Source organism: Drosophila eugracilis, unplaced genomic scaffold (assembly GCF_018153835.1).
Source record: "Drosophila eugracilis isolate 14026-0451.02 unplaced genomic scaffold, ASM1815383v1 contig_90, whole genome shotgun sequence".
NCBI classification, from domain to species: Eukaryota; Metazoa; Arthropoda; class Insecta; order Diptera; family Drosophilidae; genus Drosophila; species Drosophila eugracilis.
In genome coordinates, this window is record NW_024573812.1 from 5,991,029 (window position 1) to 6,014,573 (window position 23,545).

General features: G+C 42.3%; 4 protein-coding genes across 9 annotated transcripts; 1 reads left to right on the forward strand and 3 right to left on the reverse strand.

The window, feature by feature from the left end:
- Positions 1-60: 60 nt before the first annotated feature.
- LOC108112600 (paired amphipathic helix protein Sin3a) lies at positions 61-18,130 on the forward strand. Of its 6 annotated transcripts, XM_017222655.2 has the most exons (13): positions 61-235; positions 552-678; positions 7,244-8,057; positions 8,125-9,404; positions 9,472-11,012; positions 11,329-11,641; positions 11,706-12,081; positions 12,656-13,143; positions 13,210-13,539; positions 13,637-13,843; positions 13,909-14,133; positions 16,260-16,697; positions 16,857-18,130. In XM_017222655.2, exons 3-13 carry the CDS (start codon positions 7,601-7,603, stop codon positions 17,370-17,372), a joined length of 6,171 nt encoding a protein of 2,056 aa, XP_017078144.1. In that variant the 5' UTR covers positions 61-235; positions 552-678; positions 7,244-7,600; the 3' UTR covers positions 17,373-18,130. The 6 variants fall into 6 exon arrangements, with proteins under 6 accessions (XP_017078144.1, XP_017078143.1, XP_017078147.1 ...); XM_017222654.2 differs by having other exon boundaries at positions 61-678; XM_017222658.2 differs by having other exon boundaries at positions 61-678; positions 12,674-13,143.
- On the reverse strand, positions 2,002-4,020 carry LOC108112603. The gene is made up of 3 exons (XM_017222663.2): positions 3,059-4,020; positions 2,853-3,020; positions 2,002-2,748 (listed from the first exon to the last, which is right to left on the reverse strand). The coding sequence occupies exons 1-2, from the start codon at positions 3,159-3,161 to the stop codon at positions 2,953-2,955; spliced, it is 171 nt and encodes a 56-aa protein (XP_017078152.1). The 5' UTR covers positions 3,162-4,020; the 3' UTR covers positions 2,002-2,748; positions 2,853-2,952.
- On the reverse strand, positions 18,116-21,401 carry LOC108112601 (H(+)/Cl(-) exchange transporter 7). Its single transcript, XM_017222660.1, has 9 exons — positions 21,067-21,401; positions 20,855-20,959; positions 20,590-20,791; positions 19,482-20,453; positions 19,252-19,421; positions 18,812-19,198; positions 18,586-18,744; positions 18,445-18,528; positions 18,116-18,380 (listed from the first exon to the last, which is right to left on the reverse strand). The coding sequence occupies exons 1-9, from the start codon at positions 21,313-21,315 to the stop codon at positions 18,258-18,260; spliced, it is 2,451 nt and encodes an 816-aa protein (XP_017078149.1). The 5' UTR covers positions 21,316-21,401; the 3' UTR covers positions 18,116-18,257.
- An 87-nt stretch (positions 21,402-21,488) lies between these two features.
- On the reverse strand, positions 21,489-23,226 carry LOC108112602 (protein stand still). The gene is made up of 4 exons (XM_017222662.1): positions 22,864-23,226; positions 22,515-22,790; positions 22,271-22,351; positions 21,489-22,114 (listed from the first exon to the last, which is right to left on the reverse strand). Exons 1-4 carry the CDS (start codon positions 23,074-23,076, stop codon positions 21,704-21,706), a joined length of 981 nt encoding a protein of 326 aa, XP_017078151.1. The 5' UTR covers positions 23,077-23,226; the 3' UTR covers positions 21,489-21,703.
- Between the last annotated feature and the right edge of the window lie 319 nt (positions 23,227-23,545).

Sequence of the window (23,545 nt, forward strand, 5' to 3'; positions counted from 1 at the left end):
CGATAGCATCTAGTAAATATCGGTAGCTTCGGCGAGGACCACCCACAATCACATCGATAACGATTGCACGATAGGAATACGCCGCACTCAAACCGAGTTGGGATTTTGTTGTAACTTGCTGGTCATTTTTCACGGCTGTGCGACTAATTTAATTTAAGCAGAGTCTTAATGAAAAAGTGTTACAAATCAGACGCAGCGCGCAGCAATCTAGTAGATCTCGTCGACCATAAATAATGTAAATTTAAAAATTCCTGGCGTGGGGTTGACCATAGCGCATACATATATGTTCATAAACGTGTGTGTGTGTGTGTGGAGTTTTATTAAAAACTAAAGCACGAGTGAATTAAAGTGCATAATATTTAAAAAAATTAAGTAAAGAGTTTGAGGAATTGCATTAAAAGCAGCATAAAATCGATTTCGTGTGCATATGTGTGTGTGCCGAGTGTTAGCATGTGGTTGTTGCAAATGTAAGAAAACGAAGAAGCAGCAGCAACTCACGCGCTACTCTCTTCCTTTCTCTCTCATTCTCCACCTCCCCCTCCCCCTTTTAGCTCTATAAGCAGCTGAAAGTTGTAGCCGCAATAAATTTAAAAATTACCAGAAATCTGCTTGTTGGCAGTAGTGAGACATAAACAAAGAGGCCTAAAAACAAAAGATACTTCAGTTATTATAAGCCAGGTATGTATAAAATATAATATTACAAAAGTGCGCGCCCTTGTGTGCGAGTCGGTGTGTTTGTGTGTGAGTGAGTGGGTGCCCAGAATATGTTCGTACTTAACCTCAATTTGCCCCAACTGATTACGCTAGGCGGCAACTAAAAACTTCTAATGGCATTATTCATTTTAATATAATGCATTCTTTGATATTTCACTTTTAAAATATTCCTCGTAAATCTTCAACTTTTTATAAATGAGGTTGTTTTTAATTACTGCTACAGACTTAATTATAGTGTGCAAATGTGTATATTTGTGGAAATTGTTCTTATCGCCTTTCTGTATACACAAAAAAAACAAAGTTCCGCCATCTGTTGGCACGTGTATATATGTGTGTATGGTGGGACATTTTTAATTGTCTTTGATTTGATAAAATAAAATTTAAAAAAAGAGCATAGCCTCTGAGAGTAAATAAAAATAAGAAAGGAAGGTATTGAGAACAGCAACAACAATGACGCAGACACGCACACAAAGAAGGCAATCAAAACACAAAAGTGTGTGTATGTGTGCGTGTCAGTGTGAGAGAGATAGAGCTCGTTTACCGCGCTCACCTTTTGTTATTGTTGCGTTCATTCGTTATAGAGCTGCCAACTTGTAGAAAACTGATCACTTAAGGGGTTAGCCCTTAAATTATGATAGCAACTACAAAAAACTGCTATACTTTTAATATCTAAAAATTCAGCTTTATTCTATAGCAAATATAGTGTAAACTTTTCTAGGCGCATTGTTGTCCTTGTAAAATATACAAACAAGTTCTATATGTAAAAAATTCGAAATTACAAGCATGAAAATATAAATATATTAACACATAAAGAAAAATGTACTTTTGTTAAAACTAAAAGAGTTGGCAGCTCTGTCTACCCTTTTGCGTGTGTGTGTTTGTGTACAAGGTGAGCGAGACAGCAGTTTCAGCCTTCAATTTGCGGGTTTTACATTGATTCTAATTAAATAATTCGTTGAAATCGGGCTCACTGCTTCTGTGAGGTCCAATTGAGATACATACACACATATACATATGTTCGCAGTGCTTTCCTCGTTTTCCACCAATTTTCTTTGTGAAGCGCCTCAAGTTTGGACTGGCTTTTTGAGTCTGGTTTGGTTTTGGCCATTTGAAAACTTGAAAATCAAGTTACTTCTGAACTCAAACTCTCCCCAGTTTTGGCAGTCCCAGTCTCTCCACACTTCTCTCGATCTTTCTCCCGAGAAACAAACACTTGCCGCGTCGCCAACCGATTGTTTGCAATTTGCAATTGTCTTTTTGCCAGAGGCCAACGAACAAGTCTTGAACTTGATGGCCGGAACGAAGTTGAAGTGTATTAGACGTTGAACATTTTTACACAGTTTCAGTTTTAACAGGCGCATGACTTGTTTATAATGTTATAATTGTCTTGGTTAATAATAAAAATCGTGTGGGAATTTCGGCATCTTTTGAAAGTAAAATGCCATCCAACGTTTAGAAAACTGGAGTGGATTTTAATCGTTAACCTTTAGATACTTCAACTCATCCGATTAATACAATCTTCAAATTTTATATTTAATCTAATCTATTGATTTCCTTTAAATGGTTTTCTTGTACTGATAAATACACTTTGGAATAAACCAAATACTAAATAATTTTAAATCCATTCCAGATTTTGAATATCTTCAACGTAAAAAGGAAAATAGATTTATAAACAAGTTTGGCTTTAAAGATTCTATTAAAAATCACTTAACAATGGGTAATTTAGCAATTTTTCACAATACATTTTCTGTAAATATCACTGAAATCTATGCCATTTCTTATTATCTTGACTTTAACTCGATTTGGACAGGCAAACAGTAAATTACAAAAGGTATTTATCACATTAATAATCAGGTGACACACGAGGAGCCCAAATATCAGATAATTTGCTGACCACGTACGAATATCCAGCTAATTGGTATTATATATAGCTGGATCGTTGTGACAGGAAGCACATTCCATTGCGTATTTCATTCGATCAGCGTTGTGTACATGGTATCATTTTCCTTTTGCAGTATATTCCAAGCCATCAATCTGAAATTAGCACAGGGATAATTAGAACATGCGAAACCACCTGGTATTATTATCAAACGAAGAAGAAAAAACATCAATAAAACCCAATGGAAGGGCAAACAAACCTTCCTGAGGCGCCTGGAAGTCGGAGAGTTTTGTTTGTCCCGTTTTATTCGGTCCGGGGATTTCGTTGCACCTCGGACATGCGCTGCACCCAGTTGTTGGTTAGTTGCATATGAACTTTGAACTTTTGAGCTGGAAAGTGGAAGGCGGATTTGCATTTCCTATCGCTGCTGCAGGTGCCTTAAAGTGAGAGCGGCTCTCTCCTCGCTCTCCCTCTCTCCGTTTCGGTTACTCTCTCGTATTCGCCGCCCCCGCTGCATTTTTTTCATTGCGCAATGAGCGGAGCGAATCGATAACTGCAAGGTTTTCATGTTTCAGCAGCTCAAACTTTTTGCGTATACAGATTTTTTCGCCAACTTTACTATATTTTTTTTTGTTTGATGGCGCTGTGCCGCCGAATTCGCTTCAATTCAAGATGGAAACATGTGTTTTTATGTGGTTCCGCCATTGTCATGGTGAGATGCACTTTACTTTTTTTCGGCTTCATGCTTTTTTTTTTAATTCCTCTCTCCTCCCGTACGCGTCTGTGTGTGTATGTGTGAGTTGCTGAGCGAGGTGGAGGAGCAGTACGTGAGTGTGTAAAGTGTAGCCGTGGCAGAGTTGTAGCTCGCTAGTGGTCCGTTTGGTTTCTGATTTTCAGTTTCGTCGATTTCATTATGTACTGCAATAGTCCGGCTAAAGCGCTCTGCCGACGTCGTTATTTCTCTGTATACTCGTTGCTTTAGTGTGGGTTCGCCGCTCTCTCTCGCTCTCTTTAAACAGAAACAGGGTGCCTTGCTGAAATACTTTGATCATCTTATAAACCACATGGATGTCTATAAAGATAACACCCTGTTTTCTTAGCAACTTGTTTTCTCTTTTCCTCACCATTCAGCGATGTTGTTGCTTTTTGCACTTACGTAAGCTTGTCGTTCGTTTCTTATCCAAATTCTAAGCGCCATTTTGCACAAAATTGCATGCGGTATGGGGCGCCGCGGGTAAAAATAACTGCTGATTGTTATTATTTAGTAATAAGTTATGGTATATAAACCATTTTAACTGTTTTTGGGATGAAACTGCAATGTTTTCGATGCGCCCGACGACGGAAGTTGTTCAGTTGTTGCGCCGCTGAGTTGCCACCCTGTTTTAGCTGCGGCAACAGCAAATTAATTCCAAAGCAACACTGCGCGCGCGCTCTCCCGCTCTCTGGCTTGCTACCCCTCTCTTCCTCTCCCAGAGAGAGCGCACAAGGTCCCTCTCCGCCTTCTTTTGCTTTGATCTCTCTCTCTCTCTCTTGCTCTGTACTGACTCCGACTGACTGGCTGTCGTCGTTTTGCCGTTTTAATCGAAAATGTTTGCGGCGGCGTTAAGATGTACGAAAACGTTTTCTCGCCAAAATTGTGTGAATATAATAGCAGTAGAAATCTACCGAGGCATTAAAAAAATGTTTTAAATTCTCCCAGTGTGTGTTCTAGTTATTCTAGCAAAATCGAATGAACGAAACATTTCAACGTGGAATTAAAAAGAAAAGGAAATATATGAAAAATAAGATTTCGGTGTAGTGCCAGTTGAGTGCGGAAATAGTAGTTGCAAGTGCAAAATACTGCGTAAAACGTGAAAGTTTCCAATAACACTACAAAACCAACGGCAGTTTTGTAGTAAATATACATACGCGCCTAGTACATACATACATACATTTCGAATATACACACAGCCGAATATCAACCGACGAAGCTAACTGCTTATTGCTTATTGCTGATGTAAGTGTAATATTGGCGGTGGGCGGTTGGAGGGGGCGTGAAAAGTGCAGAGGAATAGTATCCTTCAAGTGCACTTGGCTTGCGGATACGGATTCAAACAACATTTCGTGTTCGTGCCACTGAAAACTTGTGAAAAATACAACATTTTTAGGTTAGGTCAATTTCAATTGGTTTATATACACACGCACGCACACAAACACGCATGCAATGGCCATAGCGAATACATATAGAAGGCGCACAGACAAAAAGTCGTCGTCGGCGACGACGTGGTTGTTGTTTGTGTTGCTGCTGTTTCTGGTGCTGCTTCTGCTGCTCAGCTCACAAACACATAAACGAGGGTGGAGAGGAGAGCCACACAAACACACACGTACGCTTTGAACCATTGCTTTTGGCTTGCTTATGAACTGACTGTATTTTTTCAACGTAGTGTCGTTTTATTTTCGTTCGTTGATTCGTTCTTTGCTCAGTTCGTGCGCTTATCTCGACTTTTGCTTTGATGCGCCATTCGCATGTACTGGCGAGAGCAGCCCAGTGTAGTGTGAGTGTGCATTTAAATGGCTCCCCAATGAGAGCATCATATTTACTTCTTTCTTTCTTCCCATCTTCTTGGCTCCCTCATCACATTCGTCAATTGTTGTTCTTGTTTTTTCATTCGGTTTTGAATTTACACAAAAAGTTTGCCGTGCTGTTTCTTCATGCTGAAATAGTACATATATATATGTGTATTATATTGTACATATTTCTCTATACATCCATATGTTTTATTTGCAAAATTTATTAATAGCGCAGCGCCAGTTTTGCGAGTGTGCGTGTGTTTGTGTGTGTGTCAGAGCGAGAAAGTAACACCAAAAACTAAATATTAATTCGCGATGATTCGTATTGCAGCAGTTGTTTAAAAATCGAGTGCTAGTGTATCTAACAAATTTTTGCATATTTTTCCGCTGCCTGCTTTTTGTGCTGCGTATTCTGCTGTGCTGTGTATACACATAACAAAACAGATAAGATAACATTATACGTGTGCACGTAATAGAGCGGGCTGAACAAAAAAAATGGAGGGAAAATTTGCCCACATGTCTCCCCAAAAGCACTCACACACATACACACACACGCACACAACGCCCCAATTTGGAGCCTCTCTCGTCAAACACGCACACATACAAATGTGTTTGGTATGCACTAATGGCGGATCCAAAAATACAATAACAACAAAAGGTCGTTAAGAGAACGCAAAAGAGCGAACTTGTTTTACCTTCTTTTTTTTTTAAGGATAGTTGGTGGTGACAGAGGGAGACGGCTAAAAGCTTTTGTGCGGCTGTACAGTGTGCTTCAATATTTGTTTACAAATGCTTAAAGGGGGCAGCTGTTGGTTCGATGGGGTGTTTCAATTAGTTGGAGCAGGATGATCCTCTAGGCGGTTTCCATTCACCTTCCATATTTACTCGCTCTCTCTTTGATGCGCAGCTTTGCGCTCGCTCTCATTCTCTCGTTTGCCCGCCAAATGCTCGCTTTACATGTGTGTGTGCTTGGCCCCAAACGGGTGAAATACCTTTTAGAAAAAAAATCAGCCATATCATACTGCGCCTCAACAACAAATTCTGCTCTTTCTCCCTCGCTCTCTCCCTCTGATTCTCTCTTTGTGGCTGCACCACCACCACCATTATAGCAACACCACCACCTTTGCATTGTTGCGTTTGCTTCTTCTTCTTATTCTTGTAAGTTGTAGATACAGAATATGTACCAGCAATACTCCCTCCCCCCGACAACCCGTCCCTTGTCAGTATCGGTATATAAATATGTTTTACTTATATGTTTGTGTGAATGTCTCTGAATTCTATGCAAGCCGATGTCGTGCATGGGGCATTTGGCACCTTCCACATCCACAAAAATATACAATATACATACACGCATTCGAAGGTGTATACAGAAAGCTCGCTTAGGAAGTATTTACTGTACCGCTAAAAGCAATAACAAAGCGCGCGCCCAATTCCGGTTGCACGTACACACACTAAAAAAAGTGAACTCTCCTCCTTTTTGCCGTCTTGCACACTCTCCTCAAAGTTTTAACTTCCACTATACCGATCTCCTTCCCGTCTATATGTACCATTCTGGTGTTGTTTTTTCTCGCAGCTCCACCATTCCATTCCATTCCTATTCTCTTTACCTTTCACTCCTCCCCCGATTCCAATATCCAATACAAAGACATCGTTTTCCACTCTATAGTTTTTGTGATACGGCTAAAAGAAGAATTCCCTAGTGTGCTTTTTATTTTACCATTTTTCAATGGAATGTACAATCGTTTTTAGAAGTCTTCTAGATATAGAATTGATCAATCAGCTGTGCTATGTTAGTAAACCAGTTTTTGAGAAATGTAAAAGAATCGTGTTTTATCTTTTTTTTGTGACTCCTATCTGGAAAATCAAATAATAAGTCAATTGGAATGACTTGAAGTAAAATAGAACCATGATAGTAACTTAGTAACTCAGTCATGAGCTTATACTTATTTCCAATAAACACAGAAGTTTAAAAATAGCTTGCTTTATACTTCAGGAAAATAAAGTCTGAAAATGAGTGCTTGATGTGTTCCTTAACTAAAACTTCCAGTTCTTTAAATTACATATGCAGTTTGATGACCGATTCCTTTTCCTTACTTACAGTTATATCCATAAAGAACTCCAAAAGCTACGTGGCAGAGGTGAATCACCGGCGCAGCAACACCAGCAGGAGATAACCAGCAGTCGGTCCAATTTCTCTACCCTAGAACTCAAGCGCAATTGCCGCTTGCGGGGCGACCAAATGCATAGACAACATATGTCGCATCCACGAGCAGTCCAAGACCAAGAGTTTAGACCCCGACCGTTTGTTGTATATTACATTCGCTCATAGAGGGCGGCCACTTACCCAGAGCAGCTAGAGAGTCCTTGGGCAGGGATCCAGGGAGAAACAAAGTGCTCAGCAAGCAGAAGCAGCAGCACAGGATTAGAGGCTCCGCCAAGGACAGAGCAACGAAAAAGATGATGAAACGCACCCGTGTCGACGAGGTGCAATTCGGCACACGACCCGGTCCACCGACATCCGGTGGCGTGGGCGTTGGAGTCGTTGGAGTGGCTGGTGGAGGACCAACATCTGGAAGCGGTGGTACCGCCACCGTCGGCGTCAATACGACAGGCGTAACCATTGGTACCGTAGTGCCCAGTGCCCATAACGCCCCCATCAGTGGCATCGGTTCCATTCACCATCGCATCCTTACCCCACAGCATGGAGGAGCTCAAACCATTGCTTATTTGCCGTCCACCACACCGACGGCCACTAATTTAAAGACCACAAGCTCTATTGTGGACAGCACTAACGCTGGAGGACCTGTAGGAGCGGGAGCTCAGGTGGCTGTTGGAGTAGGCGCTGCAGCTGGCGGTGGAGGCGTGGTAGTCTCCACAGGCAGCACGGGAACACAAACATTACAGTATACCACATGTAAGTACACAATTTCAATCACTGATGAAATGTTTCTTTAACTAATTTGGCGATTTTTATATTACAGCTTATAGCGTGGCTTCCATTCAAGCTGGTGGAACTCTCAAAGCCAGCACAGCAGACGGCGCCAATACAGTACAGATTCATGTTACGGGAGGAGCAGGAGCAAGCAATTCTGCCAACGCACAGACCGTTTCCAGTAGCTCACAAACGGGCACAATCCGACAGCGTACAATCAGCGGTACCCAGACTGTAGCCACTGCCGTGGGAAATCTGGCCACAATGTCCCAGCAACAACCAGTTCAGCAGCCATCTTTGGCCACCGCTCAAACGCCACCATCGTCCGTGGTTGCCAACAGTATCCCCGTGGGTGGAACCACCCCGCCGCAGGGACAATCTGGTAATGCCACGCCACGCTTAAAAGTGGAGGATGCTTTGAGCTATCTGGACCAAGTGAAGTACCAGTATGCGGACCAACCGCAGATCTACAATAACTTCCTCGACATCATGAAGGAGTTCAAGTCGCACTGCATCGATACACCCGGAGTGATTGAGCGCGTCTCTACTCTCTTCAAGGGACACACCGAGCTGATCTACGGCTTTAACATGTTCCTGCCGCCGGGTTACAAGATCGAGATTCATTCTGACGCTCTCGGATGCTCGGTGCCGGTGGTATCGATGCCATCACCACCAGGAGCACCAACGAGCACTGGAACAGTGCACATGCTCACTGGAAATAGCCCAATGTCAGCTGCTGGACATATTGCCATCAAGACAACGAATGCGGCGACATTGACATCGGCTACAGGAGCTGGAGCAGTGGCCGCAGCAGCAGCTGTGGCACAAATTCAATCCGCTGGAGCTGTAAATCTAATGACTCACGGAGCATCGCTTACCCAGACAACTATCCATGCTCTGCAGCAGCAAGCGACGCCTCCTCAATCACAATCTCCAGGCCATGTCCACGTGAGTGTAACCAGCTCTTCGGCGCCAACTGCCGGAGTGCCTGGTCAACAACCCCCTGGCATCTCAGTGTCTGCGCACAATGTGCCGCAGAATTACTCGAGAGATCGAGAAAGGGCCACCATAACGCCCACCGGTCAAGTGCCTGGAGGAGCGGCCAATGCAAACGCAGCGGCTAGTATTGTGGTCGGCGGACCTCCAACGCCAAATTCCCTGAGTGAGCTAAGTCCCCACGGAGGAGCAGGTGGGCCAAGCGCGGGAGCAGCCCAGCATAATCTCCATCAAATCCAGCAGGCGCATCAATCAATTTTGCTTGGCGAGACGGGCCAGCAGAATCAACCGGTGGAGTTCAATCACGCCATAACCTATGTAAATAAGATAAAGGTAACGTCTGCTCAACATCTCTAAACTACCTATATTACCTGTACTAATGTCTTTCTCTTTTAAACAGAATCGTTTCCAAAATCAGCCGGCCAAGTACAAGAAATTCCTGGAAATTCTGCATGCCTATCAAAAAGAGCAGAAAGTGATGAAGGAGGGCAGCCTAAACCAGGGTAAAATGCTTACCGAACAGGAGGTGTACACGCAGGTGGCTAAGCTTTTTGGCCAGGATGAAGATTTACTAAGAGAGTTTGGCCAATTTCTGCCCGATGCGACCAACCATCAGTCTGGGCAATATATGTCCAAGTCAGCGTCCGTGCACAACGATCATGGCAAGCGTCCAACGGCTACCTTGAGTGGGGGAGCCCATATTACTATGTCATCTGCATCACCGGCATCAGGTGGTTCTCCTCTGCATTTGGGTGCAACGACTCTACCGCAGATCGACAACAGTGCCCATGCAGCGGCCATTGGAAATCTGTCGGCGGTGAACACCAGTGTCAGCATTAAAACGTACAACAATAATCAGCAACAACAGAATCATGTGATCGGCTCAGGCCTAAATGCATCGAGAAATGATATTCTCTTCGAGAAGGATTACCACGCTGGTCTGCAGCAACAAGCGCATCAGCGAGGAGCTGGAGTTGGTGGCCATCATCATCTGGTCGGAGCTCCAGCGGGCGCCAATATCGGGCGGCCTGGTGTGGGAGCCAGTGTGATGGTGTCGTACGAAAAGGAACACCGAAATAATCATCATGTGCAGAAGTACGGAGGCCATGTACCAAATCCAAATCTTGCGCATGGTCATAATGCAAAAAAATCGCCCAGCTATGGCATCACCTCGGTGATTGGTTCTATGCCGCACATGTCGGACAATTCTCTAGATCGAAGTTCGCCAGGTATTAGTTATGCTACGCCGCCACTGCCATCCGGTCACCATGGACAGCATAATTCTGGTTCAGCGCCGAGGAGACCGGGAGATGATAGTTTAGCCGGACACTATGCTAGTGGAGCACCGCCTGCAAAGCGACCGAAGCCTTACTGTCGAGATGTCAGCTTTTCGGAAGCATCTAGCAAGTGCACAATCTCCGATGCCGCTTTCTTCGACAAGGTGCGAAAGGCGCTAAGGAGTCCAGAGGTCTATGACAACTTCCTGCGATGTCTGACTCTGTTCAACCAGGAAATCGTCTCTAAAACCGAACTTCTCGGCCTGGTATCTCCATTTTTAATGAAGTTCCCTGATCTGCTGAGATGGTTCACCGATTTTCTAGGACCGCCCACTGGTCAAACGGCCGGAGGATTGATTGATGGCATGCCATTAGCTGCCACGCAACGTCAAGGAGGCGGAAGCAGTAATAGTTCCCATGATCGAGGCAGTAGTCACCAGAGTGCCGCCGAGTACGTTCAGGATGTAGATCTATCCTCGTGTAAACGACTGGGTGCATCTTATTGTGCGTTGCCCCAGTCCACAGTACCCAAGAAGTGCAGCGGACGGACAGCTCTCTGCCGGGAAGTGCTCAACGACAAATGGGTCTCTTTTCCAACGTGGGCCAGCGAAGATTCCACCTTTGTGACATCGCGGAAAACGCAGTTCGAAGAGACAATTTACAGGTGAGAAAAAATTCTTAAAATTCCTTTCCACACGACAAAAAATGTCCCAGTCGTGTTGACACTATTTTATTGGTACTTTTGTTTCCTTTCTGTTTACTTTTATGTTCTATAGTTGCGGTTAAAAATCAGTACAACGTTTAACAAGTTATAACGAATAGTTTATGATATATTTTTAAAGTTAAATTTTAAGCTTGTCTTGTGTTTTAACCGCATCTAATTTTGTTCTAAACTTACACATCTGTTGTTTGTTTGGAATCTTCTGTTTCTTTGGCTTTCGTTTATTTCAATTAACCAATGCGCACGCTCTAAACAAAAGGAATATTCACAGAACGGAGGACGAGCGTTTCGAGCTGGATTTGGTCATCGAAGTGAATAGTGCCACGATTCGGGTGCTGGAGAACGTGCAAAAGAAAATGTCGCGCATGTCCACCGAGGAGTTGGCTAAGTTCCATCTGGATGATCATTTGGGTGGCACATCCCAAACGATACACCAACGGGCCATCCATCGCATCTATGGCGACAAGTCGGGAGAGATAATCCAGGGAATGAAGAAAAATCCATCGGTTGCAGTGCCCATTGTGCTGAAGCGACTGAAAGTCAAGGAGGAGGAATGGCGAGAAGCGCAAAAGGTAAGTGAACTCACGCATTGCTTAACATTTATGTAAATTAACACACTTCCCTTTGTACATTCAGACATTCAACAAGCAATGGCGAGAACAAAATGAGAAGTATTACCTCAAGTCTCTCGATCACCAAGCCATCAATTTCAAACCCAATGACATGAAAGCACTGCGCTCAAAGAGTCTGTTCAACGAAATCGAGACGCTGTACGATGAGCGGCATGATCAGGAGGACGACGCCATGGAGCCTTTCGGGCCACATCTAGTGCTGCCTTACAAGGATAAAACCATACTGGACGATGCTGCTAACCTGCTGATCCACCATGTAAAGCGACAGACTGGCATCCAGAAGCAGGAAAAGCAAAAGATCAAGCAGATTATCAGACAATTTGTGCCTGACCTCTTCTTTGCGCCACGGCAACCGCTGAGCGACGATGAACGAGACGACGGTAAGGCAAATTTCTGACCTCGCGTTATCTATTTCTCTTCAAATTAACCCCCAAGATATTCATTTCTCTTTTTGCACTAACAAGATAGTTTATTTTAGTAACTATTAGATCTAACGAATCTTCCGAAGAGATGCTTATGCCTAGACTTGATCATCTCTCCATCATTCGTACTCATATTAATATTATTTATTATCATTTTGTGTTAAAGGAAAAAAGCTTTATGAATTTGAAACCCTAATAAGTTATGTAAAGTATCTACTATGTCTACAGTACTAATTTGCATCACTTGTTTGCTTTCATTTTGTAGATATTTTTTCTTTAATATTTGCTCGATTGTATTTTTTAACATAGTGAATGTTTTTCGTTTCTTTTTCTTTTTTCTTCTTATTTTATTGATAACAAAACCAAAATATAACAAATGAAACAAAATTTTGTAACGTAACAAATAAACCTGTAATTAAATAATATATAATACCAAAACTGGACTGCAATGCACAATCAACCACTCACTGTCCCCTGAACCACATCGAATATTCGAACACCTATGTGTTGTGCACACCGTTTCTCTATAAAGCCTTTCCATTTTTGGTAGATGACAATACGAAAATGGACGTCGACTCGCCAATGGGTCGCACCGAGTCGTCGGCTCGAAATGCCAAGGGTACGCCCAGCGAAGGTGCCTCTCCGGCGCGTAGCAATGCAAGCAGTAGCAGCGGAGCACCGGCGGGGATTAAGAAAGAGACTGATGACTCAAAGGCGACGAGTGGATCTGGAACAGCGTCCTCGGCAACGTCTACGACACCGGCGGAAGATGCAACACCTTCTACATCCTCAGCAGCAGCGGCATCATCAACATCGGCATCCGGATCCGAAGGCAAGCAGAAGGATGATCCCCTTTCGACCCACAGAGATGATGGAGGTAGTACCTCTGGAGTTGTCTCTTGCCCCAGGCAGGCCTCAGACTCGGCAGCAGCAGCCGGTGATGTGGAAATCAAGTTGGAGCATCCGGTGGACTTTGCTAATCCCAAGCTGTTGCCACCGCACGCACACGGGCAGCATGAAGTGAGTGAACATGAGCTTTTTAATGAAATAAATAATTAATCATTGCTTCTTTTTTTTTATAACCAGGATGAATCCTATTCGCTATTCTTCGCCAACAACAACTGGTATCTATTCCTGCGGCTACATGCGATCCTATGCGACCGTCTGCACGTCATGTACGAACGGGCGCGTCTGCTGGCCATTGAGGAGGAGCGCTGCCGAGTGAACCGAAGGGAAAGCACGGCAACCGCGCTGAGGCTAAAGCCCAAGCCAGAGATCCAAGTTGAGGACTACTATCCAACCTTCCTCGAAATGCTCAAGAACGTCCTGGACGGTAATATGGACTCAAATACATTCGAGGACACGATGCGAGAAATGTTTGGCATCTACGCCTACATCTCTTTCACGCTGGACAAAGTAAGTTGGGGATAATCTCAGCTTTATTTACTTTGTTTTCTTTTAAATAAGATGTATAGAATATATATACTAATCCCCTGATTTTATTACTTCTTAGGTTGTCTCGAATGCCGTTCGCCAGTTGCAATATTGCGTCACAGAGCGAGCCGCCCTGGATTGTGTTGAGCTGTTTGCCACGGAACAAAGGCGAGGCTGCACAGGCGGATTCTGCCGGGATGCGCACAAGACCTTTGACCGCGAGATGTCCTATCAACGGAAGGCGGAAAGCATTCTCAACGACGAGAATTGCTTCAAGGTGTACATTGTAAGTTATAATAAAATTATAAACAAAACAAAACCAAAATTTACTAATAAAAACTTATTTTACAGTACAAAATCGATTGCCGTGTGACCATCGAGCTGCTTGACTCTGAGCCAGAGGAAGTGGATAAGCCGGCTGCGCTGAAGGCCCAGAAGTTCAGTAAATATGTGGAACGATTGGCGAATCCTGGGCTCGGCGGAGGCGGGAATAGTGCCGGCTCCAATTCGGCGCTGGGAAACGATAATATTGTAGAGGCCGATATCAAAACGGAGGAGGAGGAAGATACTGCCGAGGTGAGTGTGCAGAAGCAGCGATGAGATGCTCCGAAGCTGGAGCCGGAGCAGCTTTGTGTGGTGTGTGCTTGAAGAGTGGTTAACCATGTTGTTTGTGTATTTCGTTGTTTATTTCGATTACGTTTACGTTTTTGATTCCCTGTTCTACTCATGAGTTGTGTTTTTCGGTACTTCCACTGTACATACAAACCTGTCACCTGATTTAGACGATTGACAAGACCAACCCACATCCTACCGTACTCCATTCTGTATATATCTATATAAATATATATATATATCAGTTTTCGTTTATCTATCTGTTGTTATCTCTATCAACTTTCGCTGCTGCTGCACTTTCTATTATTTCTATCTCCTCGTTTCGCCAGCTGTGTAACTTTATTTCTATTTATTGTATATTTCGTTTTGGTATCATTTATCAACATGCCGCCAACTTATTAATCGCCCACATTTCGTATGCATAAAAAAATGAATACGCTGCTTGCATACGAGCAAAGAAAATACATTAAAAAAATAGAACAAGAAAATATTCACTAATTAATGCTTTTTTGCATTCTTTTCTCTCATTTTTTCCAATTTATTTTTTCGTACCAGGTCAATTCCAAGGCTTGAAATAACATAGTTTTGATAATTTCATTGAATAAGAAGAAGAAAAAGTCATATTGCAAAATGAAATAGTAATAAATGAATTTGTTTTTTGATTAACAAAACCAAAATAAGAGAAATTGAAACACCAAACCTTTTCACCCGCCACCGCCACCACCACACTCAACACCCACCACCACTACCCACATACAAAACACACATATATATATATTAAATGTAATGCATTGTTTGCCCAACAAAAACAAAAAAAAAAAAACTGCAATAACCTAAATGAGGATAAACCGAACCTAAAGTACACACCTCAATTAATGTAGAATTCCACCCACAAACATGCATAAGGACAGACATTATGTAAAATAGTAGATCATGATAACAGAACCGTAGGCACGCGCTTGTTGCATTCCCTTCTGATTTCGTTATGCCTTGAGTTAACCAACAGTTGTAACTATATATAGCAATTGACAGTCTGTTATATCGGGTGATCAGAGATCCGGCACCAAAGATGAGTGATGATAAAGATAAATATATTTAAAATGGGTAAAAGGTGTGTGGTTGGGGTGTGGCGTGTGTGATGAGTGGTGATGATAATGATGATGATGCTGATGATCAGACCTGTAGGCCTAAATTACACTGTTCACAAATGTATATAATAATTATCGTGTTTTAACTGTACATAACGTAAATGCTAATGGTAAACGGTCAATGTATGTATTATTATGTGTAATACGTTTAGTAGCTAATTTTGTAAAGGAAGCAGCCAAAAAGTCTTTTAAATTCGGTAAACATTTTTATATCTAGGCATAAGAACACACACACACACTCCACACACACTTGATAATTGTAAATTAAATAGCACACACACACACAATCACAACTGTGGACATTACTGAAGAGTGAAATTGAGAAATATATATCTGGAGCAGCCCATTAAAAAGACATATTCCAAGTTACTGAAGCAGTTGTTGGGGTTGGGTTTTATCTGGGGATTTTTCTGGGGTTAGAGCAGCAAACGAACTCAGTAATTGCCACACAAACTTAAGTTTAAGCCAGGTAAGTCGCCTCATCGCATTGTAGTAGAACTCTTCGTTTCACTTAGTCTAAGTCTAAGATATGTTTGTTGTTCATGTTGTTTGTTATTCGATGGTACTGGTTAATGTGATTGATTGTTCGTTATGTTCTGTATTTTGTGGATTTTGGTTTTCGTTTCGTTCGTGAGTGTCCATTGTCTTCGGCTTTGTGTTCTTTGGCCTGGTACCACCTCCATCATCTTGGGTTATTTATATCTTGCTTTAAATTCCCTTACTCTAAACTATATCTAACTGTTCCGTAAATGCTACAATACACAACTCACACACACTCACACACACACAACTCAGCATTCCCAGCTTAAAGTAATCTCGTAAATTCTGTGAGCATGAATTGAATTGCCGCCGTGTTTCAATTGCTCTTGGCTGCATTGCCGCCGGCAATTGTCGCAAATTATGCACAATAAAAGACTGACATTTGCATTGTTCTCATTACAGTTGGGCCACAGAGGAGGTGGAATCGTCCGCGGAGGAGGTGGAGGAGCACGAAAGGCGCGCTTTTTGCTGCGCAACAAGCGCCGGTCGCGACTGCACGAGGAGCAAGTGCGTCAGTTGTTTGAACAGAAGCGGAATCGCAATGAGCAGCAGGCGACGGGAGCTGGGGAAGCCTCCATCTCTGTCGACAATATCATCTCAACCAGCAGCACTTCGGGCGGCGGCAGCAACAATAACAATAATAATAATAATAACAACAATAACAGCTGGGGCGGCAAACGTCTGCCAGAGCGACTGGGCGCTCCACAAGTGGGCCTGGCCGAGCAGTATGCTTTTAATGATCGTGACGAGATCAACACAAATGCCAGTAACGGGCGATGCTTTGTGACCAGCAAGAATCTCAAGCTACTCAAGTACGATGCAGTGCGTCGTGCCAAGAAGGTAAGTGTTTGTTTGATTGAAATAACAAGAGGGAGTTCTTCAATAAATTTCATTTTATCTTGGGTTTTGTTATCTACTCAAAATAAAATTCATTTAAACGAAGACCTGGAATAAATTAAACAAGTTCTAATGATTAATTTACTTTCCTCTTTCCAACAGAGTCATTGCCGCGTCACTCAGGCGAAGTACGCCCACTTCCAGACCTACGTTAACAAGTGGCTGCAGCAACATGTCAGCGAACAACTGCAGCAAAACTGCATCGACTGGCTGCTGGGCAAGACGGCTGACCAAATCAATGCCAGCGGCTGGGGTTCCGCCAGCAAGACCAAGACGGTCCAGCAGAAGGATACTTCAAAGACGCCATATCGCATCTATAATCGATATAAGGTGGTTCAGAGCGCGGTTAGTGGTTTGATCAGTGCTCAAACTCCAGACGGAGCTGTCCAGGCGGTCACCTCTGCACCAGCAGGATCAGGTTCAGCAGTAAACAATGTGCTGGCCTCGTCGGCAGTTTCCTCGACCTCTCACTCGATGTGCAACAGTAGCATTTTGTCCGCGGACTCAACCACCAATGCCAATGCGCCATCACAGCAACAGCATTGCAATAGTGCGGCGGCTGCAGCTTCTACAACAAATTCAGAGGCACTGCAACAGGTGCGACCGATGGAGAGCTAACCGGGAAGGTTGGTAGCAAAAAAAACAGCAGCAGCAGCGGTCACTCCTTGGCCAGATTCATACACATGATGATAAAGTAAAAAAAAATATGTAGGTGGATGTGGCTGCATTGGATGAAAAAGTTAGTTTCTTAATGTGATACCAGTTCCTGGACGCGGTCATCAAGATTGCAGCTATACCGATCCAACATCGACTGGTGCAAGTCCGGCGTGGCATTGGGCATTGGATATTTGATCGAAGAAAAGCTCGTTTTCATTTTGTACAAAAAGTCATTTAATCTTAGGCGTTTTGCTCCTAAATAAGAATTTTATAGGTTTACGTTGCATACATTTTACAATTAGTTTAACCATGCGCTTTTTTATTGATGCGCTTTTAGGATTAAGATCAAAAGTTATATCGAAAACCACACAACCAACACACACCTTAAACACACACACGCAAAGCCCACATGATGAGTCACGTATATTTTTAACGTTTTTTGCATTGCAAAACCGATCGAGACAGTTGTGCTAGTTAAGTAATTAGGAACCAGAACACGTCTGTTTAGCATTATAAGATTTTATAAAAACCAAGCCCATTTACTTTTACATAAGTGTAACGTATTTTTTATAGAAATCAAACAAACAAAACACCCACACACACAAACCTTGTACAATTCCTTGTGAATACTATTGATTATATTTTACGCGTTTAAGGTCTTTAAATTAAGTTGTAAAAACGTAATGAACAGATTAAAACAAAAGTTTATCAAAAGTGAATTAGATTTTTTTTGGTACAATGATATGACGGGATTACAAAGATATATAAAATATTTATTATCATTTTTAGTTACAGATACGTTTGGCATTCGACAGACATTTGTAAGCTGCATGGAATGCATACGAATTACTTGTAAATAAAATCCCTTCTCGTTATAATGCCAGCAATGCGATTCTCATTGTTGATAACCAACAGGTGACGCAGACCCAAAGCGCGGAAAATCTGAAAAATTCTGGGCACCGAATCGTGCTAAGAAAATGAAAATGTTAATGAGTGCACGGTTCACAGAGCTTAAAGATTAAAAATGACTCACTGGATTGACTCGGACGGGCGATGGATTCATAAACATGGACAAGTCCACAGTGTAATTGATTTTTTCATCCAGCTCGCGAACATCCTGAATTAGAAGCTGTTAAAGGTTTGTTCCTATTAAATATGTTAGTCTGCTAATTACCTTAATGGATGGATAACGAGGATAGACATCTCTAAATGTCTGAATCGATGTTTCTGGCAGCCAGAAATGTTTGTTCTCCACATATAGAGATTTGAGCAAAATTACAATCAGTTGGGAACGTAAAATAATGCCGCAAACTCGACCCTCCGAACGACGATCCTGGAAGGGTTTTAAGGTTTTATATATTAAAAATTAAATTGTCTTTTATAGATCATTCTTATCTCACCCCGTGCACATCATCCACCACAGGAAAGCCATTATGATCGCACTTCTTCAGCACGTGATAGATGTAATGAGCCCTATCGCGAAGCTTGATGCAGACTACTGGACTGCTCAGTATCTCGCGAGCTGCCAGACCTTTGTATTGCGGTAACGGCTCCCAAGTCAGCATTGGCACATGATTCACTTGGATTTGAGTATCGTAGATGCCCTCGTTGAAGTAATCGCCGACCCATTTGGCACTGATTAGTGCAATGATAAGGGGAAAGAAGAAGGAGCTCTCTATGCCTGTTGTTTCCATCAAAATAACCGACAAGCTAATGGTCATCCGGAGCACTCCACCCAAGTTAGCAGCAGCTCCAATCAAAGCATATTTACCAGGATGCAGGAACTCCTAAAAAGAAATCATGGGTTAGTGCTTAGATTGTCACAAAATTTATCACTTACAGCCTCTGGAAACAGATAGAAAGCTAGCATTGCAAAAAGACGTCCCCAAGCAGCACCAACCAGAGCAGTTGGGATGAAAACACCCAAAGAGACATTAAGGCCAAATGTGGCACAAGATAACACATAATATACGACAGTAAACAGAGCTAGCGTTAGAATTTTATGCGATCCTAGAAGTAAATTAAGTAATAAATTGAAAATATAACTAAATCATTTCCATAAACTCTCACCTGGAGGATCGTGGAACAGAGATCGGACTGTTGCCTCCGGAGTTTGAAACCATAGAGCAGCCACAGCATTATATTCGTTGTCCTCGCAAAACAGCTGTACGGGATTGTTGGTTGGATCGTTACCCAATGGACGACAATCGTTGATAAAGTAGATCATAAGGCAAGCTAGAGTTACACCCATCATGGCCACTACAACAGCTTCAAGAACCTTTCCAATCTTCCAGGGAATAAAGCGCTTTCGGAACTTATTGATTTTAGTGTTTAGTGAGTTCCAGGCGGCTCCAAGTAATCCTCCAGTTACTCCGAGGATCATAAAGATGGGCAGCTCAAAGTAATCGAATTTTAATGGGGTATCAAATTTGCCCAAATTGAAGAGGCCCGTGAATGTAAAATCGTTGAGGCCATGGTAAGCCGATAATACAATATTCAAGGTAAACACACTGATAATGGAAGCCACCAGCGTGCGCCAAATGAGATTCTGGTTCCAAAAACTGGCCGCTTCTTCCAATGAGAACAACATTCCACCAATTGGTGCTCCAAAAGCGGCTGAAACTCCAGCTGCTCCGCCCCCAAGGACGAAATCTCTTTTCTCGTGGTCATCCCGAAATGCCTTGAATATACGGAAATCCTTTACAAAAGTTGTGCTCTTGCCCTGAGAGATTCCGGCAGCAACCACAGCGCCGGCATGAATCATTGGACCTTCCTTTCCTCCAGCCAATCCACCGACCACGGAGGTTATCACACCGATAGCCTTAACGGCCAGCGTTTTAATTCGTACGATACGAGGTATTTTAACGCCATTCAGGTAGCTCTTCACCTGTGGAATACCACTGCCAGCAGTTATAGGCTCAATATAAGTAACCATGGCTGCTCCAAAGGCCACGGGCAAAATGCTGAAGAGAAGCCAGTAAAGGTAAGGAATCACAAGATCTCCCGAACTCGAATCGCTAAGTGGGACGTTTTGTTGAACAGCTGTAAATAAATTGAGATAATTAGTTTAGTATACCCATTAAATAATTTAAATTTAATTTGTAAACAAACAGCTTAAACTTATCAATATAATTTCTTATATGAAATTGTAACCAAACCGGAAGTTATTACGACTTACATCTGTAAAGGAAGGCGTACTTCAATTCTGACAGTTCTTCGATAATGATGTCTATTGTGCAAGCTATAAGGGCTGTGATAATTCCAATCTGTATAAATATGATCCATCTTATGACATCCTTGCGCAGGGAGAAACGCTCCGTTAGCCTTTGTCGCTGCTCCTCTTGGAAGAGTGTGTTTTCGCAAACTTCATAGTCCAAGCTCTAGAAGTAGACAAGTTACTGATAATAATTACAGTCCAATCTCCGCTCCATTCTTATACAAACCTCGTAATTGGGAGTGGAGGCGGCTGCAGTGCGGGATCTCAAATGGAAAATGGGTTCCGAGTTTTCTATATCCCTATTTGAATGGCCTGCATTTCCATTTATGGGCTTAAAAACAATGTGCATAAAGTAATAAACTTAATAAGAGTGACCAAAGATAAGCTCATTTGAAAAATGATGAATCATTGTACTTAATTAAATAACTAAATACTTACAATATTAGTAACAATTGGTAAAGCATTGTGGCCTAATAGTGGAGGCTGGTCGGTATCTATTTCTTGGTGATTCCCCGAAATACCTGGCGCTTCTGTACTTAAAGAAGTAGGTGTGGGTTCTTCGGTCAGATTGGAACCGAAATCTTGAATAGGTTTTGAGCTTTGAACTGTATCTTTTTGGGGTACGATTGCATCATCGTCATCACTAGATCCATCATCTAAACTAATTAAAACTTTCCTATCGTCCATTATTTAAAACAATAATGATAAAAGTGCTTAAAAACAAACAATAAAAAGAAACAGAACAAAGCCGACTAAGTGTCACCATCAGCTGGCTTCTGACAAATACCAAAAAATACTATATTTCGTGTTGTGTGAGTATTTAATAAAGCACTTTTGTGCGAGCGTCATTTTGAAAATGGTTTCGCGTTAAGATACTTTATTGTATTAGATGTAAAATACAAAATATAATTCGTTCTATTAAATACAGGTTTTTAAATTTTACAAATATACATAAACATAACCTGTTTAAGATTACATTTTTTTGTTTTGAAATAATCCTGATTCTGAAGCTCACCAATAAGGCACATTTATTTGATTTAAATTGGATAAGATTATATTGATTTTCAATAAGTCGCTATAGTGTGGGCTCAAATTGAAAATTCGGATTCAGAAACTTGAACTTGGCCGCCTCCAACATCATTCGGTTATGTTCAATTCGGTTACGGCAGTGCAATTCCTGGCTTATTTGGGTCATTGTGCACTCCAGGCGCTGCAGGACGTCCCGCTGCGAATGATCCAAAAATTGTGCCAAGGACAAAGACTGCGAGAGAGCGTGGGAGCGCGTGTACTCCATGGATACATCCTCCATCGAGGAGGTCAGCGAGCCGCTGGATTTGCTTTCACCCTGCACAGAAGGAGCCCGACTCAAATCGATAGCATGATCGGAAGTAAATGGGGAACCAATTGCTTGCTCCGGCTTAACGGGGCGACCCAAAAGGGAAACACTAGCCGCAGCGCTAGACGAACTGGAAGGCAGTGTCTCCACCTGTAAATAAATAAAATTAATATATTTCAGTTAAAAAGCGGATTAATTGTTATAGATATTTGGTTAAAGTATCAGTTAGTAATTTTTCCTGTATATGTATATAAGTGAGTGCAGTAACTGCACTGCAGTTAACATTTAATTATTTGGGTTACTTACATCCTGTACCAAAACACCACGGTTGTTAGTCGTGGACGGTGGATTAGCTTGGACACTGTTATCTAAAATAGAATCTGGGGACTGGAAAGACATAGACGATAGATCAGATCAGTTAACCACCAATTCAAGCTTTTATGTTTCATTGAACAAGTTAGCGGTGCGAACAGATACAGTCTATATGGATTATAACGGTTAATTTGCAAGATAAGATGTTGTCATCTCGCTTTTGCACGCTTTAACTTACCTTGCGAGTGGCTCCCTCCTGCTCTTGCTTGTGGCGCTGAAACACCGTTTTGATTTTTAGCTCGTGGCTTTCATTCCCTACTGGAGACGTTTGAATATCGAGGAAAATTCCCGATTTGCCTTGACCGACTGTATTTGTGGTTGGAGTGGGAGTGGGAGCTGGAGTCTTTTTGCGTGGCTTGCCAAAGCGCCGGTTCTTCATGATGCGATCACGGCGCTCCTCTAGAGCCGCCACCTTCATTTCATGAAGTTTTCCCAACAAAGAACTATGTCGTCTCTGCTCCCGGGGGATTAACAAGATCAATCAGAAGATTTCCCTATTTTATCCATTAAAAAGTCTTGGCTCCTACCTTTATGTGCATGTGAAAATTGCCAGTGGAGCGCACGCTGCCTCTATAAATCCGATCCGGCGGACAGTAACAACACTTGACCGTAACATTATCGCCCACCTGCTTCTCGATGCGATAAAGTTCTCCATTTAGGATGTACGGCACATGCTGGCGCCTTTCCGATTCGTTTTTCACCTCCATCTTTTCTTCCTCACTGTCTAAGTTGACGGACATTTCTCAGTTTCATAAATGAATTGCTATGAACCTTCTAGCTTTCAAGAACGAAGGAGAAAGGAGGAATGTCAAAGTAGAGGAAGAGATACAAATTTGGTTCTCGCAGGGAAAGGGGAGAAAGAGAGGACTAGGCAAAAATACAACGGTTTTTGATTAAACGAAGATATAGAAGACGATACCAAAAGGGCCCCTGTGTACGATGGAAAAATGAGCATATTTGAATACTAATTTATAAACTTTATTTGTTTTAATACCTTTTTGTTTTTTATTGATATGCTGGTTCCGTATAAATACATTTAGCTGCTTTGCTACAGGACAGATCAATTCTAAAATGTTCAACTTTTAAGTAAAGCTAACCACTCTAAATACCTACATACATTGTATGTATGATGATTCCATCCTTTAAATATTTTAAATTATTGCATTACTTGAATTTAATTTTTAAATTAACTTAGCAAAAATACTCACA

What these genes read in the sequence shown, in the direction of transcription:
- LOC108112600 (XM_017222654.2), top strand. Translation starts at nt 7,601, where the DNA reads ATGATGAAACGCACCCGTGTCGACGAGGTGCAATTCGGCACACGACCC. An exon ending in AACATTACAGTATACCACAT is followed by an intron (nt 8,058 to 8,124) that starts GTAAGTACACAA and finishes TTTATATTACAG; the next exon opens with CTTATAGCGTGGCTTCCATT. An exon ending in AATGGCGAGAAGCGCAAAAG is followed by an intron (nt 11,642 to 11,705) that starts GTAAGTGAACTC and finishes TTGTACATTCAG; the next exon opens with ACATTCAACAAGCAATGGCG.
- LOC108112603 (XM_017222663.2), bottom strand. Translation starts at nt 3,161, where the DNA reads ATGAAAACCTTGCAGTTATCGATTCGCTCCGCTCATTGCGCAATGAAA. An exon ending in CCGAAACGGAGAGAGGGAGA is followed by an intron (nt 3,021 to 3,058) that starts GCGAGGAGAGAG and finishes AGGCACCTGCAG; the next exon opens with CAGCGATAGGAAATGCAAAT.
- LOC108112601 (XM_017222660.1), bottom strand. Translation starts at nt 21,315, where the DNA reads ATGGACGATAGGAAAGTTTTAATTAGTTTAGATGATGGATCTAGTGAT. An exon ending in CTCGTTATCCATCCATTAAG is followed by an intron (nt 18,529 to 18,585) that starts GTAATTAGCAGA and finishes CTTCTAATTCAG; the next exon opens with GATGTTCGCGAGCTGGATGA. An exon ending in CGCCCGTCCGAGTCAATCCA is followed by an intron (nt 18,381 to 18,444) that starts GTGAGTCATTTT and finishes TCATTTTCTTAG; the next exon opens with CACGATTCGGTGCCCAGAAT.
- LOC108112602 (XM_017222662.1), bottom strand. Translation starts at nt 23,076, where the DNA reads ATGTCCGTCAACTTAGACAGTGAGGAAGAAAAGATGGAGGTGAAAAAC. An exon ending in ATTTTCACATGCACATAAAG is followed by an intron (nt 22,791 to 22,863) that starts GTAGGAGCCAAG and finishes CCCCGGGAGCAG; the next exon opens with AGACGACATAGTTCTTTGTT. An exon ending in AGGAGGGAGCCACTCGCAAG is followed by an intron (nt 22,352 to 22,514) that starts GTAAGTTAAAGC and finishes ATGTCTTTCCAG; the next exon opens with TCCCCAGATTCTATTTTAGA.